The sequence below is a fragment of the Scyliorhinus canicula genome, chromosome 16 (genome assembly GCF_902713615.1).
Source record: "Scyliorhinus canicula chromosome 16, sScyCan1.1, whole genome shotgun sequence".
Taxonomy (NCBI): Eukaryota; Metazoa; Chordata; class Chondrichthyes; order Carcharhiniformes; family Scyliorhinidae; genus Scyliorhinus; species Scyliorhinus canicula.
Genome location: NC_052161.1, coordinates 131,842,423 through 131,858,547, shown reverse-complemented (window position 1 = coordinate 131,858,547; position 16,125 = coordinate 131,842,423). Strand labels below are relative to the sequence as shown.

Sequence of the window (16,125 nt, the reverse complement as noted above, 5' to 3'; positions counted from 1 at the left end):
TTTCTACAATTCTCATGCAGCAATTGTGTGATTCAATTTGTATTTTCATACAATTCTGTGACACAGTGGTTTTTGCATAAATATATAAGATATGTCAAGTACAAATACCTGGGCAGATGCACTGTCACGATTCTACCTGGAGGTGTTTGAAAAACGTGACAGCTACACATAATTATTTCTGGTAACTTGCTCCTTGTTAATTAGGCATCTGGGTTTTTATTTTATCCGTAACACCTCGAGCATGAGATACTCAGAATAATTAGCTTTTCATTCCTGAGGTTGTTTAACGCAGCAAACCGATCTAAATTCAAAGTGCTCCAACAAAATGGAAATGCACAGAAAGATCTTGCGCCTGTTGTAGGGGCTGTTGTCGGGGCTGGTTTAGCATAGGGCTAAATAGCTGGCTTTTAAAGCAGACCAAGGCAGGCCAGCAGCGCGGGTTCAATTTCCGTACCAGCCTCCCCGAACAGGCGCCAGAATGTGGCGACTAGGGGCTTTTCACAGTAACTTAATTGAAGCCTACTTGTGACAATAAGCGATTTTCATTTAATTTTTCATTCCACAGAATGATTCAAAGTCATTTTGCAATTCTCTTGGAACCTTACAACCTCAAATGGTGTAAAGCATGCTGCATAGGACTTTTAAAAAATAGACCGAGACAAACTTAATTAGAAACTGATGCGAAAAATATTCTGCTATTAGCAGAGATAAAAGTTGACTCAGTGTTATACTTAATGAAGGCAATAATGTCAGGTATAGTGGGGGGGGGGCTAGAGAAGTTGGGTTGTCAGCAGTTTAACCGGTGAACACAATAGGAGATGGTTTTGTGAACCAAACTTTCTTGGAGAGGGCATGAGACAAACGTTAGGAAATAAAGTTGAGAAAAAAACAACTAAGATAACACCTAAGGGAGATTTTGCTTTGGGAGTGTTTGGAATTGAGGGGAAGAGACAAGCAAGCTGAATGGGTAGAGTCAATTTTAGTGACAAAAGAGATTCATGAACTCCTTGCACTTGTTGAAGGTAAAGGGAAAAGGGTTAAGCAGACAGTTTGCAGTGAAGAAAATAATCTTGGGGCAATGGTGGGACTTTGGTAAGAGTTGGCAGTATTAGACCCAGTGAGTGTGCTGGAGGGGATGTTATGTCGAGAGAGGACAGTGGGGTGTTTTGGACGGCTGCTTATATAGAGGGAGTGACAGATGCTTTAATAGGCCATTTAATGCTAAGAGAGTGGATATTTGCAAAAGGGATTCAAGTCGGAAGGTGGGGAAGCAGCGATGGGTTGGAGCACGCAGTGAGGGGAGAAATAACAGGTCACTTGACTTGGTAAATGTCAGAGTTTCCAACATTGCTGTGGTAATTCTAAACCAGTAACTGCTCAAGTGGCCCCTTTGCTGTGCTAGTTATTTAAGTATTAGGCAGGTGCTAGCCTCAGTTGTTTAACTCATGGCTTAGTGGAAATTTTCTAATAGTGTTTAATAGTTCTTTCTGCCACTGCACCAATTGATTCTGTGATTGTGTGCTTAAGAGTCTCTTGACCTTGACACCAACTATACCTCCATTATGTTTAGTGACAAATACATGGGTGAGTAATGCTGGTGGAATGACACTCGAAATTCATTCCATTATGCTAGCAAAAAATTGTCAAGTGTGATATGTTGGGTAAGCTGGGTCTGCGAGGACTGCGTTTACTGTAGCAGTGAGAGAGACAGGCTTCCAACACTTAAAGAAATGCAACGCTATTTTATTGAACTCTTAACTATCATACATACCTTTACTGTGGGTTGACACTATGCTGGGTTGACTGGAGACCTGAGGCTAACCTGACCAGACTATCTTACTACCACATGATGTATGTTCTGGTTGTTGCTCACGGGTTCTGACTGTCTCAGAGGCTGGATCCCAAGAGAGCGGGAAAACTAGTGCCATCTGGCTTTATAGTGGTTGTGTCCTGTCTGGTGATTGGCTGCTGTGTTCTGTGTGTTCATTGGTCATCCTGTGTGTCAATCAATGCCTGTCTGTGCACCATCATACACTTGTGTGTATATTATGACAACGTGTAGGACACGTTGACTGGCATTGAGGGTAAATTGCAGAGAACGAGAATGTGCCTCTATTTTACGGTCAGTTTTTAAAGCAATAAATTAGAGTGTTATTAATGCATCCAATACATTGTTAAAGTGCCTTTTACAATTCCTTGTACTGCTACTGCCATTCTTATGGTTATAGATATTTCCTTTCATTATGCACTGAGTCATATAGACTGAGGCCCAGAACCTCTGTTCTCTAGCAGGGTTTGTACCCCAGAGAAGGCTTATTCTGCATCTGGATCTATCCAATACTCTGATTTAAATCATACAATTGGAATGGTGCTAACTCTCTTAGAATAGTTACCCAGGCAGAGTTAGAATGGTTAAAACCACTTCTAGTAGTCATGGTACTGACTCTCACTCCCTCAACCTCCCACCGGACCCCTGACTAAACATCAACACCCTTCAAAATCACCAACTGGACGTCACCCCATTGATCACCCCACCTGTCCCCCAACTGCCCACCCAACCCACTGACTACCTCAACTAATCCCGCATCACTCTGACTACCCTCCTTACAAGCTAACTACTTCTCGACCCCCAGACTTCCCTCTCCCTCCGACTATCCACCTCCCCCTCCCCACCCCCAACTACTAGCTCAGCTCTTCTGGGATGGCAGTAGGATTACTACAGTTAAAATCAACTTCCTTAGGCTAGAGAGGGAAATATTACAGAGAATGTACAGCATAAAAGTAGGTCATGTGAATCGACGGGCCCACACCAGGTTTTATGCTCCAGACAAGCCTCTTCCTACCATTCTTCATCTGGCCCTATGAGGGTAGCCTTTCTATTTCTTCTTCTTGTGCTTAACCAGCTCATGTAAATACAGTTCAAGTATACCCAGTGGGCGCGATTCTCTCGCCTTGTTCCACTCCCGCTCAAACGTAACGAGGCCGGTGAATAGCGGAAGAGGCCAAAACGAGATCCCGCTGGGCGCCAATCAGTTTGCAATGCAACCGGCCCACTCCCGTAGGCAAAACCGGGATCTTGCCATAGCGAGGCGAGAAACCAATTATCACCATTTAAGCCCCATTTCATAGAACATACAGTGCAGAAGCAGGCAACCACCAATGGCCTCCCGTCATTCAATGGCCTGCCCAGCTAGTGCTCACGCTGAAAAAAAACATGAACCTGGTGGAAGGGCTTCTGTGGGGAGCCAAGGAAGTGAGTAGCCATCTTTGCTCAGAGGCAAAGAGCCCGGGAGTGCTGGGATTGCCATCCCAGTGCTCAGCATGGGGTGGGGGGATCCTTTGCATGGGTGAGCCGTCATAGGAGGGTTATGGGGCAACAGGCAGGCAACTTCACGTAGCACAACCATGCAAAATCCTGGATTGTTTACCCCTTCTGGCAGGCAACCTCTGTCCCTGCCCGTCTGCCCCACCGACCACCCATAACCCTCACTGAATGCCGAGGCCTCTGGCCATGTGGCTGAAGGCTATCACTAATGGGAAATTGACAACCGTGGTTAATTGAGCATTTCACACATCCCAAGTGGATTCCCGTGGGTGGGCGGGCCATGTAGGACTCTGCCTAGCATCCCAATAACTCCTTGGTGCCTGGACATTGTGCCTGAACACTGAGGGAGGCAACATCACACACCCAGCAATCAACATCCGAACAGCCAGGGCATGGGACACAGCTCTGGGGATGAGTGGGGTGATGCCTGGAGAGATGCGCATTGCGGCAGAAAGTGACAGAGGCATCATGATGGTTGTTCAAAAAGATGTTTTACAATTCTCTACTTGCCCGACTCTCACCATCACTCCCACTCTTTCCCCCCCCAACCCCTCCCAGGTGCCCTCCGTGATCCTCAACGTGCTTTGCCCTCCTAGCTCTACCACTACATCCAGGTGTATCCCCAGGATGCACATCTCAGGTGGAGACAGCCAGCTGCCTACCTCATCCCGTGGCCTTCGATGCCCCTGGCGGGTGTCCTCTAGGTGCCCTGAGGCCGGAGGGCCCCGGTTCACTTCTCGGCGGCACATGCACAGCCGTATTGTCCTGTCCCATGTGCTGACTTTGAGACACAGCCTCATCAGAGGGGCGGAACTCGGTGGAGCTAGTGGCCACTGTCGCCACTCCATGGGAATGGTCCAGGTTGGCACCCAGCGCCCCCTCCTCCCCAGCCAAAACCCATAGGGCCCTGGAGTTCACCTTGGGATGGAGGAGCAGCTGGATCGAACCATGGCTGCGCCTGCATCATCTGGCTCTGCCAGCTCTGGTAGTCCATGGTCCGCACCATCGTGTCGACGCCCTCAGCGATGCTCCTCCGTGACTGTGACATGCTCTGTGGCACCTCAGCAATGCCCACCTGCAACTGGGGCAAGCTCCGCAGTGCTCCGGCCATTCCATTTCTTTTTTTTAATTAAAATTTTAGAGTACCCAATTATTTCTTTGCAAGTAAGGGTCAATTTAGCCTGGCCAATCCACGTAACCTGCACATCTTTGGATTGTGGGGGTGAAACCCATGCAAACACGGGGAGAATGTGCAAACTCCACACTCCCCACGGCCGGGATTTGAACGCGGCTCCTCATCGCCGTAAGCTACAGTGCTACCCACTGTGCCACGTGCCGCCCATGGCCATTCCATTTCTGAGAGGGGACATGTTCCGCAGAACTTCATCAATATCGGCCTGGTAATGGGTGACATCCCGCAGCGAGTCAAACAATCTGCCAAGACCTTCAGCCATGGCCGTCACTGACTGCGCGATGCCTTGGACTCCTTCACTAATGGTGCCGATGTCATGCTCCAGGCTCTGCACTGCGGTGTCGCCACCCTGGCATTGTTTGCTTCGGTGCCACGCATTGCCGGCGCCATTTCCTGTGCCCGTAAACTCTGGGACTCCTCCAATTGCTATGGATCTGCTGCTGCTGGAGTGAAACTGACATCTCCCCCTGAATGTCCCAGCTCCCTATCGTCTCCAACAGCTCCGGGTACCTCTGTACCACAGGCTCAGCATCTGGCTGGGATCTAGCTGGGTCCTGGGATCCATCAGCCCTCCAACTGCTGTCTCCCCTGGGGGCTCCTGCCTCCACCTGATGTATAGCAGCAGCAGTGTGCTGCTCACCAGATCGTGCCCCCGAAGTCTGTCCACTAACATGTCCCACCGAGGTGTGTGTCTGTGTGCTGGTGGAGAGTGGGGATGACAGCTGTGCCGCGGTGATAACAGTTGCATCCTCAAAGCTCTCATCCGAGGTGGTCTCCTGGGAGTCAGGAGAGGGGGCCGCCTGGGATGGGCCGGCGCCGTCGGCTGGAGGACCTGCGGGAGAATGGACATGTGGTCAGTGGGAGGGATGGGTCAGTCACGAAGGCAATAACTACTCACATTTGACAGGTCCCCTGGGTGGAGCCCGGTGGTTCCTCATCTCTGCGGCATCTGCCAGCCTCCGCGTGGGTCTGTCCTCAGTCACCCCAGTCACCTCCAGGCCATGCTTCCCGAAGGAGATGAGGATTCTTAAGTCCGGCACCCCTCCACCAGTATGGGCCATATCCTGACAATTACGGGAGAGCTTTTCCTGAGGAGACACAGAGAGGGCATCATTAGCCAAACGCGTGGTTCACAGTTGTGGGAGAGAGGGCATGTGAAGGGAGGGGGCTTGAAGAGGGGGGTGTGGAGGGAGGGCTGTGGGTAACATGGGGAGTTGCAAGGGGTGCTCCCTTGGAGGGTTGCGTGGGGAGGCGTTGGTATCTACTCACTCGTGCTGCATGGTTTATGGCATTGACCTTCTTCCCGAACTGGAGGCCAGTCCTCCTGGTCACACTCCCCGAGCTGACAACTGCTGCCACCTCACCCCAGGCGGCACTGGCTGCCTTGTGGCTTACTCTTGGGGACCCTCGGAGGAACAGGACATCCCTCCAGGCCACCACGGCATCTAGCAACCTCCCCAGTTCAGCGTCCCCGAATCTTGGGCCGGTCTCCTCGGCGCCATTGTTGCGAGCTGGCTGGGTTGCTGAGCAAGTGCAGCTTAAGTGCTGCTTAACCTTGTTAGCTGGGGGGGGGGGGGGGGGGGGGGGCTGACAAGCGCAGTGCTGGGTAATCAGCTGGCGAGCCTTCATTTGCGGCAAGAAGCCCGTGAGGCCTCGTTAAGTGGACCAATTAACATTGAATTGCATTGCCAGCCTCACTGGACCGAGCACAGGGAAGCTCACGGCAATTCCCGCTCGCTACCACACTTCCAAAGTTTTCCGGAGAATCGCGCCCAGTATGTTGCACATATTGATGCAGTGTATTAGAACATAGAGCATAGAACATACAGTGCAGAAGGAGGCTATTCAGCCCATCGAGTCTGCACCAACCTATTTAAGCCCTACCCCCGTAACCCAATAACCCCTCCTAACATTTTTTGGTCACTAAGAGCAATTTATCATGGCCAATCCACCTAACCTGCATGTCTTTGGACTGTGGGAGGAAACCGGAGCACCCGGAGGAAACCCACGCAGACATGGGGAGAACGTGCAGACTCCGCACAGTGACCCAGTGGGGAATCAAACTTGGGACCCTGGCGCTGTGAAGCCACAGTGCTAATGACTTGTGCTACCCTGCTGCCTTGAGATGACAACATTTTCTGCTTTGTTACTTTCTGTTCAGGGCCGCACGGTGGCGCAGTGGTAGCACTGCAGTCTCACGGTGCTGAGGTCCCAGGTTCGATCCCGGCTCTGGGACACTGTCCGTGTGGAGTTTGCACATTCTCCCCATGTTTGCGTGGGTTTCGCCCCCACAACCCAAAGATGTGCAAGGTAGGTAATTGGAAAAAATGAATTGGGCACTCTAAATTTAAAAAAATACAGATTGTTACTTTCTGTTTGACTCAAAAAAAAACATTTTCTGCTGTGCATGAAGATGCTCTGATGCATTGAAAAGGTATCAAATTAATCCCAGGAAATGCGCCTGCACATCTTCAACATGCTGCTAGCTTGAAGAAAAGCCTCCAGTTTATTAATGCATTGTATACTGCCGCAAATCTATCTGGAATTTACAGTGTTGAATATCAGGAGATTCAACTAAGGCTGAGAGAATTGCTTCCATTCATCAATTTGATGGCCCAGCGTTGAAGTCACTAGCAGTGCAGTACTGAGCACAGATCCTCAGTGGATAACACAGTTGCCTCTGAGTCAGAGGTGGTGGGTCCAATCAAATAATTACATAATCATCAAAGACCTCTACCAGCTCAGTCCGCAGCCGCCTTCCAACTAAGGATAGTTCAATCTTTCCTGACATAACCTCTTAGTTCTCCGGTATCATTGCTTTCCACCTGTTTTCCACTTTCTCTGTTCCCTCTGTTGTCTTTTTATAAAATGGATACCAAACTGTGCATTGTGCTTTTAATGTGGTCTAACTAAAAGGTTCTGTATAAGCTTAACATTACCTCTCCAGCTGCTTTTCAATTCTGTTCCATGTGAAATGAACCTCAGTGCTTTCTTTGTTTTCTCTATGGCTTTATCAGCCTGCCTCCCTACTTTTAATAATTTTTGTACCTGCACCCGAGATCCTTTTGCACCTCCACACCAATGAAACTTGTCAAGCAGCAGGTGGCCTCCTTATTCTTCCGACCAAAATCAATCACAGTTACAGCCTTTGATCACGATTGCGAGATATTGTCTCTTTGGAAAGTATCTTTGGTGAACAGTGGGGGGAAAGAGGTCCTGTTTCTCACCTCTGCTGAGCTGTATTATCGATGTCATCCACTGGGGCATGCTGGATTCAAACCTGGATTTCTTTGGCTTGACTAACATGAACCGTGCAAGTGGCAGGCTGCAAAGTTTAGATCATAGACCAGTACAGCACAGAACAGGCCCTTCGGCCCTCGATGTTGTGCCTAGCCATGATCACCCTACTCAAACCCACGAATCCACCCTATACCCGTAACCCAACAACACCCCTTAACCTTACTTTTTAGGACACTACGGGCAATTTAGCATGGCCAATCCACCTAACCTGCACATCTTTGGACTGTGGGAGGAAACCGGAGCACCCGGAGGAAACCCACGCACACACGGGGAGGACGTGCAGACTCCGCACAGACAGTGACCCAGCCGGGAACCGAACCTGGGATCCTGGAGCTGTGAAGCATCTATGCTAACCACCATGCTACCGTGCTGCCCAGAAAAAAATAAATACCCAATTATTTTTTCCAATTAAGGGGCAATTTAGCGTGGCCAATCCACCTACCCTGCACATCTTTTGGGTTGTGGGGGTGAAACCCACGCAGACACGGGGAGAATGTGCAAACTCCACACGGACAGTGACCCGGAGCCGGGATCGAACCTGGGACCTCAGCGCCGTAGGCAGCAATGCTAACCACAATTTACTAATGGCACTGTGTACCTGGGAGAGATGCAGTGGCCACTTCTCTAGGTCTGCAGTGTTCCTCATGGAGCCGGCCTGTTAACTAACTGTTCAAAACTCATACTCACTCACGTAACCACCAGAGAGACTCCTGCTCTCAACTTCACAAGAGAATTGACCAATAATAGATGTGTAGGTCCACGCGGGATTTAGATTGAGGGCCAGTCAGCTCAATTAAAGGGCAAGGTTGTGGGTCAAGTCATACTCGAGAATAACAAATCATAATTAGAATTAAACAACAAATAGCCACAGGAAAGGTCTGGGAATTACAGACAGAAACAGAACACATCTTGAGTCTTTTAATCAGTGCCCTTACTTACAACCCACGGTTCAATTACAAACTAATTATTACAATTGGATTAGAATTAAAGATAAATGTTCAATGCAGCATTTTTTTTTCTTTGAAGGATCTTTTTGATAGCTCGAAATTGCAATGCTGCCAGGAGCAGCAGCATGCAATAGTACCTCAATTAATCATGTCTGCTGTCAGATCAAAGTTGTTAACAACCCAGTGGCTCTCCCGTGGCATAATCTATAATGTGGCTTTTATAACATTGGTTGAAGAAAGAACACTGCACAAAACAGTGGAACAAATTTTCGGATTCAATTCAAAGGGATTGTAAGATCTCTAATATCTACCCTAATAACAAACAGTAATTACCGTAGTTTAACAGCTCATTCCAAACACAGCAGCTCCAACAATGCAGCACACCCCTGGCGCTGCACTGAAATTTGAGCTTGAATTGTACAATCTTAAACTTGGGTTTGAATGCATAACGTTCTGGCTCAGCAATCAGAGTATCCTCCAAGAAAGCCAAGTTGACATTTTGCCTGACTAACAGTATTGACTGAACATTGGGTTGTGACCAACTCAACAGTGCGCACCCATGCAGACCTCCTGTGGCATTGCGAGGGGTAAATTGAGTGGCCAGCTACTTTATATGAACAATCAGTTGTACGGTACGATGGTGCTAATTGACATTGTTTTCTATCCCAAGGCAGTTTCAGCAAACATGTTGTGTTACTAGGCTCATTACCTATGTAAAAGGATGCCAACAATGCACAGCATGTTTCACAATTAGAGAGGAACAGATCTGCACTTTGATCCTATCTGATTATCGTTGCCTCCTCCGCTCCTACTGAAACAAGTTTTAGACTTCCGGTGGCAGCTATGAAGGAGTAAGTCACACATTCGGTGGCTCCCGCTCTGGTCGGACTTTTGGGCCTTTTCCCCTGATTTTCTACCGGACTTGAATTGTAAAACTGATGACAGAGGCAATTGTGCACTGAATTCCCAGTGCATGGAGAGAAGGACTAGAAGTGCTCGTAAAGGCAGAAACAGAAAGACAGAGAAGGCTTGGGCTGAAGCTGCAGCGGGAGACAGCATGGCGGAGAAGCTCCTGGAGAAGGTGGAGGACTTAGAGAATAGGTCCCGCCGGCAGAACTTGAGAATCGTTGGGTTCCCGGAGGGGTCCGAAGGAGCGGACACTGGGGCATACATAGCGGGTATGTTTGAGAAGCTGCTGGGGGATGGGGCATTCTCCCGACCCTTGGACATGGACAGGGCTCACAGAGCACTCGCGAGGAAGCCGCGAAAGGGAGACCTCCCCCGAGGGCAATGGTGGTGAGATTCCACAGGTACTTGGACATGGAGCGCATTCTATAGTGGGCCAAGCAGACATGGAGCTGTAAGTGGAACAACAGCATCCTGCGGGTTTACCAAGACCTGAGTGTAGAAGTAGCCAGGAGAAGAGCAGGTTTCAACCAGATTAGGTCGTCCCTTTTTAAGAAAAAGGTGAAGTTTGGACTGTTGTATCCGTCCCGTTTCTGGGTCACGCACGAGTAACAACACTTTTATTTTGAGTCGCCTGAGGACGCGCTGGACTTCGCAAAAAGGAAAGGACTGGTGGTGGACTGAGAACTTTTGAACTTTGCTGCAACGTTCTTGGTTTTTTTTTTTTGTTTCTCTGTTCCTTTTTTTTAAAAAAAGGTTTCTCGTTTTTTTGTTTGTGGAAGCTGTTTGTAATGCCTTTTGCATTGATTTGGGACCAGCGGCAGAGCTGAGTGAGTTAAGGTTTTCATTTGCACTGTTGGGGGATGGAGGTGTGCTTGTTTAGATCTTGGTGTTTTTCTGTCGGGCAATTGTGTGGGGATTGTTAGATGTTGGAGTATGTTTGTATGAGTGGGGGGAGGATGGGGGAGGGAACAGTAGGTGGGAGACTATCTGGTGCCAGGGATGGGGGCTACCAAGTTAGCTGGGCGGGCTAGCTCACGGAAGCGCAGTGGGGGGGTGTGTTCGGTTTATTAAAGGGGTTGGGTTACAGAGGGTTGTTACTAGGAGAGAGGGGGGTAAATGTTCTAAATAAAAGAAAATTACTGCGGATGCTGGAATCTGAAACGAAAGGGAAAATGCTGGAAAATCTCAGCAAGTCTGGAGAGAAAAGAGCTAACGTTTCGAGTCCGATGACTCTTTGTCAAAGCTGAAAGGGGTAAATGTTCTGCTGACAAGGGAGGGTCTTGGGCTAAAGGACAGAGAGGAGGTTGGGGCGGAGGCTGCCTGGGGGAGGGCCGGTGAAGGTGCGGAGCATGGGCATGAGGCGGGTCCAAAAAAGAGGATGGCTGATCGGCGAAGGGGGGGCAATGAGCCCCCCAACTAGGCTGATCACCTGGAATGTTCGAGGGTTAAATGGGCCGGTCAAGAGGGCACGTGTGTTCACGCATCTTAAGGGGCTGAAGGCGGACGTGGTAATGTTGCAGGAGATGCACCTTAGAGTAACTGACCAGATTAGATTGAGGAAAGGCTGGGTCAGTCAGGTCTTTCACTCGGGACTAGACTCAAAGACTAGAGGGTTCTCCATCCTGATCAATAAGCGAGTAGTGTTTGAGGCGAGTAGAATAGTTTTGGATGTGGGAGGTCGGTATATTATGGTCAATGGGAAACTGGAGGGGGTGCAGGTGGTATTAGTGAATGTGTATGCGCCAAATTGGGATGATGTGGAGTTTATAAAGGGGATGCTGGGGAAGATACCAGACCTGGACTCGCACAAGTTGGTCATGGGAGGGGACTTTAACACAGTTATTGACCTTGGCTTGGACCGATCAAGCTCGAAAATGGGCAGGGTGCCGGCAATGGCAAAGGGACTAAAAGGATTCATGGAATAGATGGGGGGGGGGTGGATCCATGGAGATTTGGGCAGCTGAGGTTAAAGGAGTTCTCCTTCTACTCACACGTGCATAAAGTGTACTCCCGGATTTATTTCTTTATTTTGAGCAGGGCCTTACTGGCAGGGGTGGTGGACAAGGGGTACTCGGCAATCTCAGACCATGCTCCGCACTGGGTTGACCTGCGCCAGTAACCAGCGCCCGCAATGGAGGTTAGATGTGGGACTTTTGGCTGACGAAGGGGTGTGCGAGCGGCTGAGGAAATGTATTCAGAACTACCTGCAGGTCAACAACATGGTGGAAATTTCAGCAGCGGTGTCTGGGAAACACTGAAGGCGGTGGTCAGAGGGGAGCTGATTTCGATACGGGCCCATAGGGAGAAGGTGGGCAGGGCAGAGACGGACCGACTGGTAAAGGAGGTACTACAGATCGATAGGAGGTATGCGGAGACCCCAGAGGCAGAGCTTTTAAGGAAACGGCAGAGGCTACAGGCGGAGTTCGGCTTGTTAACCACAGGGAGGCCGGTGGAGCAGCTGAGAAAGGCGAGGGGGCGATCTATGAGCATGGAGAGAAGGCCAGCAGAATGCTTGCACAGCAGCTTAGAAAGAGGGAGGCAGCCAGGGAGATAGGGAAAGTAAATGATAGAGATGAGAACCTGTTTGGAGATTCAGCAGGGGTGAATGAGGCGTTTAGGAATTTCTACAGTAGGCTCTACAGGTCGGTACCTCCTACGGGGCTGGAGGGGTTGAGGCACTTCTTGGAGGGGCTGAATTTCCCAAAGGTGGACGGGGAGCTGGTAGAAGGGCCGGGGCCCTGATCGGGTTGGAAGAGATAGTGGAGGGTCTGAAGGCCATGCAGTCGGGTAAAGCCCTGGGGCCGGACAGGTACCCAGTGGAGTTTTATAAAAAGTTCCCTGGGATATTGGGGCTGGTGTTGATGAGGATGTTCAGTGAAGCAAGGCGAAGGAGGGGTGCTGCCCCCGACAATATCAGAGGCCATGATTTTGCTGATTCTGAAGCGGGACAAGAACCCGGAGCTGTGTGGGTCCTACAGGCCGATATCCCTGTTGAATGTGGAAGCCAAACTGTTGGCCAAAATATTGTCCTCCAGGATTGAGGATTGTGTTCAGGGCGTTATTCAGGAGGACCAGACGGGGTTTGTTAAGGTTCGGCAGTTGGTGACCAATGTAAGAAGGTTGTTAAGCGTGGTCATGATGCCCCCGGAAGGTAGGGAGGTGGAGGTAATGATCGCAATGGATGCAGAAAAGGCTTTTGATCATTTAAAATGGGATTATCTGTGGGAGGTACTGGGATGGTTCTGATTTGGGCGGGGCTTTATTGACTGGGTCAGGTTGCTGTATCAGGCTCCTGTGGCAAGCGTACAAACGAATAGGACAACATCGGACAGGGATGCCCCCTCTCTCCCTGTTGTTCGCGCTAGCTATAGAGCCGTTGGCAATTGCTCTGAGTGCCTCAAGGGGCTGGTCCTGGGGGGGTGGGGGGAGCACAGAGTCTCGCTCTATGCAGACGACCTGCTTCTGTGTTTGTCGGACCCAATAGAGGGAATGGAAGAAATCATGAAAATTCTAGGGGAATTTGGCTGGTTTTCGGGGTATAAGCTAAATAGGGGGAAAAGTGAGATGTTTGCGTCCAGGCGGGGGACAGGAGAGGCGATTGGGGGAGCTGCCGTTTAGATTAGTAGGGGGAAGCTTTAGGTACCTCGGCATTCAAGTGGCGCGGGAATGGGACCGGCTGCATAAATTAAATCTGGCCCGGCTAGTAGACCAAATGAAGGGCGATTTTCGGAGGTGGGACTGGCTGGGAGGGTGCAGATGGTGAAGATGACGGCCGTCCTGAGATTCCTGTTTGTATTTCAGTGTCTCCCCATCTTTATTCCGCAGTCCTTTTTTAAACAGGTCAACAAAGTGAACACTGGCTTCGTTTGGGCGGGCAAGACCCCGCGAGTAAGGAAGTTAATGCTTGAGCGGAGCCGGGGAGAGGGCGGGCTGGCGCTGCCAAATGATAGTAACTATTACTGGGCGGCGAATATAGCCATGATCAGGAAGTGGGTGGTGGGGGTGGGGTCGGCATGGGTGCGTATGGAGGCGGCTTCATGCAAGGGCACCAGTCTGGGGGCGTTGATAACTGCGCCTCTGCCTTTCCCGCTGGCACAAACTCCACCAGCCCCGTGGTGGTGATGGCCCTGAGAGTCTGGGAGCAATAGAGGAGACATGTGGGAGCAGAGGGAGCATCGGTCTGGTCTCCAAACTGTAATAATCACTGGTTTGCCCCAGGAAGTATGGATGGAGGGTTCCCAATATGGCGGAGAGGGATTGAGAGGATGGGGGATATGTTTATAGAGGGGAGCTTTCCGAGTATGAGGGCGCTGGAGGAGAAGTTTGGATTGGTGAGGGGAAACAAATTCAGGTATCTGCAGGTGCGGGACTTCCTACGTAAACAGGTGTCATCCTTCCCGCTCCTACCCCTAAGGGGGATTCAGGACAGGGTAGTTTCCAGAGGGTGGGTAGGAGAAGGTAGCGTCTCAGACATTTACAAGGAACTTATGGGGTCAGAGGAGACGCAGACCGAGGAGCTGAAGCGCAAGTGGGAGGAGGAGCTGGGAGGAGAGATAGAGGATGGTCTATGGGCGGACGCGTTGAGTAGAGTCAACGCGTCCGCAACATGTGCCAGGCTCAGCCTGATACAATTCAAGGTCGTTCACCGGGATCACATGACAGTGGCCCGGACGAGCAGATTCTTTGGGGTGGAAGACAGGTGTGCAAAATGTGCGGGAGGACCACGAACCATGTCCACATGTTCTGGGCATGTCCGAAGCTGAGGGGATTTTGGGAGGGGTTTGCAGGTGTCATGTCCACGGTGTTAAAAACAAGGGTGGCGCTGAGTCCAGAGGTGGCGATTTTCAGAGTGTTGATAGATCCAGGAATCCAGGAGGAGAAAGAGGGAGAAGTTCTGGCCTTTGCTTCCCTGGTAGCCCGGAGATGGATACTATTAGTTTGGAGGGACTCAAAGCCCCCGAAGTTGGAGACCTGGCTATCTGACATGGCTAGCTTTCTCTGTTTGGAGAAAATCAAGTTCGCCTTGAGAGGGTCAGTGTTAGGGTTCACCCGGAGGTCGCAGCCGTTCATCGACTTCTTCGCGGAAAATTAATCATCAGCAGAAGGGGGGGAGGGGTTTAGTTTAGCTTAGAGTAGGGGGTTAATAAAGGTAGGACCTGTAAGGGAGGGAGACGGCTTTTGCACTATGTTTATAGTTTCATGTACATTGTTTATTGTGTTGTTGTTACAATACCAAAAAAACCTCAATAAAATGTTTATTAACAAAAAAGAAACAGGTTTTAGCATTTGCCACAGGTCAAGCCTGACTCCTCCCTCATGCCTGACTCAATCAACCAATATTACCAGTTGTTCTTTTTTATTTACAGACTGAAACAGAAGATGAAAAGAGACGGTTTGAAGAAGGAAAACATAGATACTTAAATACTAAAGCAAAAAGGATGGCTCAAGTACAGAAGATTCAATGACACCCATCCCAGGAGTGGCCCAAGGCAGCTAATGGGAAGCAATTAGCATTTAGCATTGTATTACTTGAAAAATGTTTAAGTCTTAAATGTTAACCAAAGCACTATTGTGTACTATTTAAAACCTAAATAGTATTCTACTGAAGCAAAACTATGCATTCCATTGAAATATTTGTGTTTGCAGGTATTACATTAAACTATATCATTATCAAAATAAATGCTGCCAGGCTTTGGCTTATGAGAAGACGCGGTATTTATTGTGTTTATTTCCTCTTTTCACTCTGACAATATTTCCACTTCCCACACCTGCTGAAAATGGTGACTTCTGGCAGGGAAATAGGGGTCAGCATGGACTGGGCAAAGGGAGTGGTCCCTGGGCCAGAACAAGTAAAGCCGAGGCCCAAACAACCTTGGAGCTTGGGCCTTGTTTCAATTAGACTGGTGAGTGTCAGATGCCTGCTGCACTTTCCCAGGCGGCACACTGGCGAAGTGAGGAATCTTCCCTGTGATACGAGAAGCAACCCTCAGGTAGGTCCTGAGGAGACACTCAGGGGAGGATGTGACTGCTGGTAGTGGTCCATCCTGTTGCTGCGACTGCTGGTAGTGGTCCATCCTGTTGCTGCGGAGACAGGGGAAGCCTCCATCGTGGGCCTGGATTAAAATACGTTTTAAAAACAGACATACTTACTGAACCATCCCAGTTACTAAGGGTTGATACTTATTATCGTGTATACACATGTAAAAGTTGAATTCCTGAGACACTATTTTGGGCACAAGGTTAAGAACAAAGAAAGAAAAGTGCAGCATAGGAACAGGCCCTTCGGCCCTCCAAGCCTGTATCGACCATGCTGTGCGTCTAAGCTAAAATCTTCTACACTTCTGGGGTCCGTATCCCTCTATTCCCATCCTATTCATGTATTTGTCAAGATGCCCCTTAAACGTCACTACCGTCCCTGCTTCCACCACCTCCTCCAGCAGCGAGTTCCAGGG

At 49.6% G+C, this 16,125-nt stretch overlaps 1 protein-coding gene across 4 annotated transcripts in view; it reads left to right on the top strand.

Moving 5' to 3' along the window:
* Window positions 1-15,381, top strand: part of acot7 (acyl-CoA thioesterase 7) — a 282,705-nt gene extending 267,324 nt beyond the window's left edge. For all 4 annotated transcript variants that reach the window (XM_038822345.1, XM_038822342.1, XM_038822341.1 and 1 more), the window contains one exon: window positions 15,040-15,381. In XM_038822345.1, coding sequence (XP_038678273.1) covers window positions 15,040-15,138 — 99 coding nt within the window. In that variant the 3' untranslated portion in view covers window positions 15,139-15,381. The remainder of the gene's footprint in view (window positions 1-15,039) is intronic.
* Window positions 15,382-16,125: the final 744 nt, after the last annotated feature.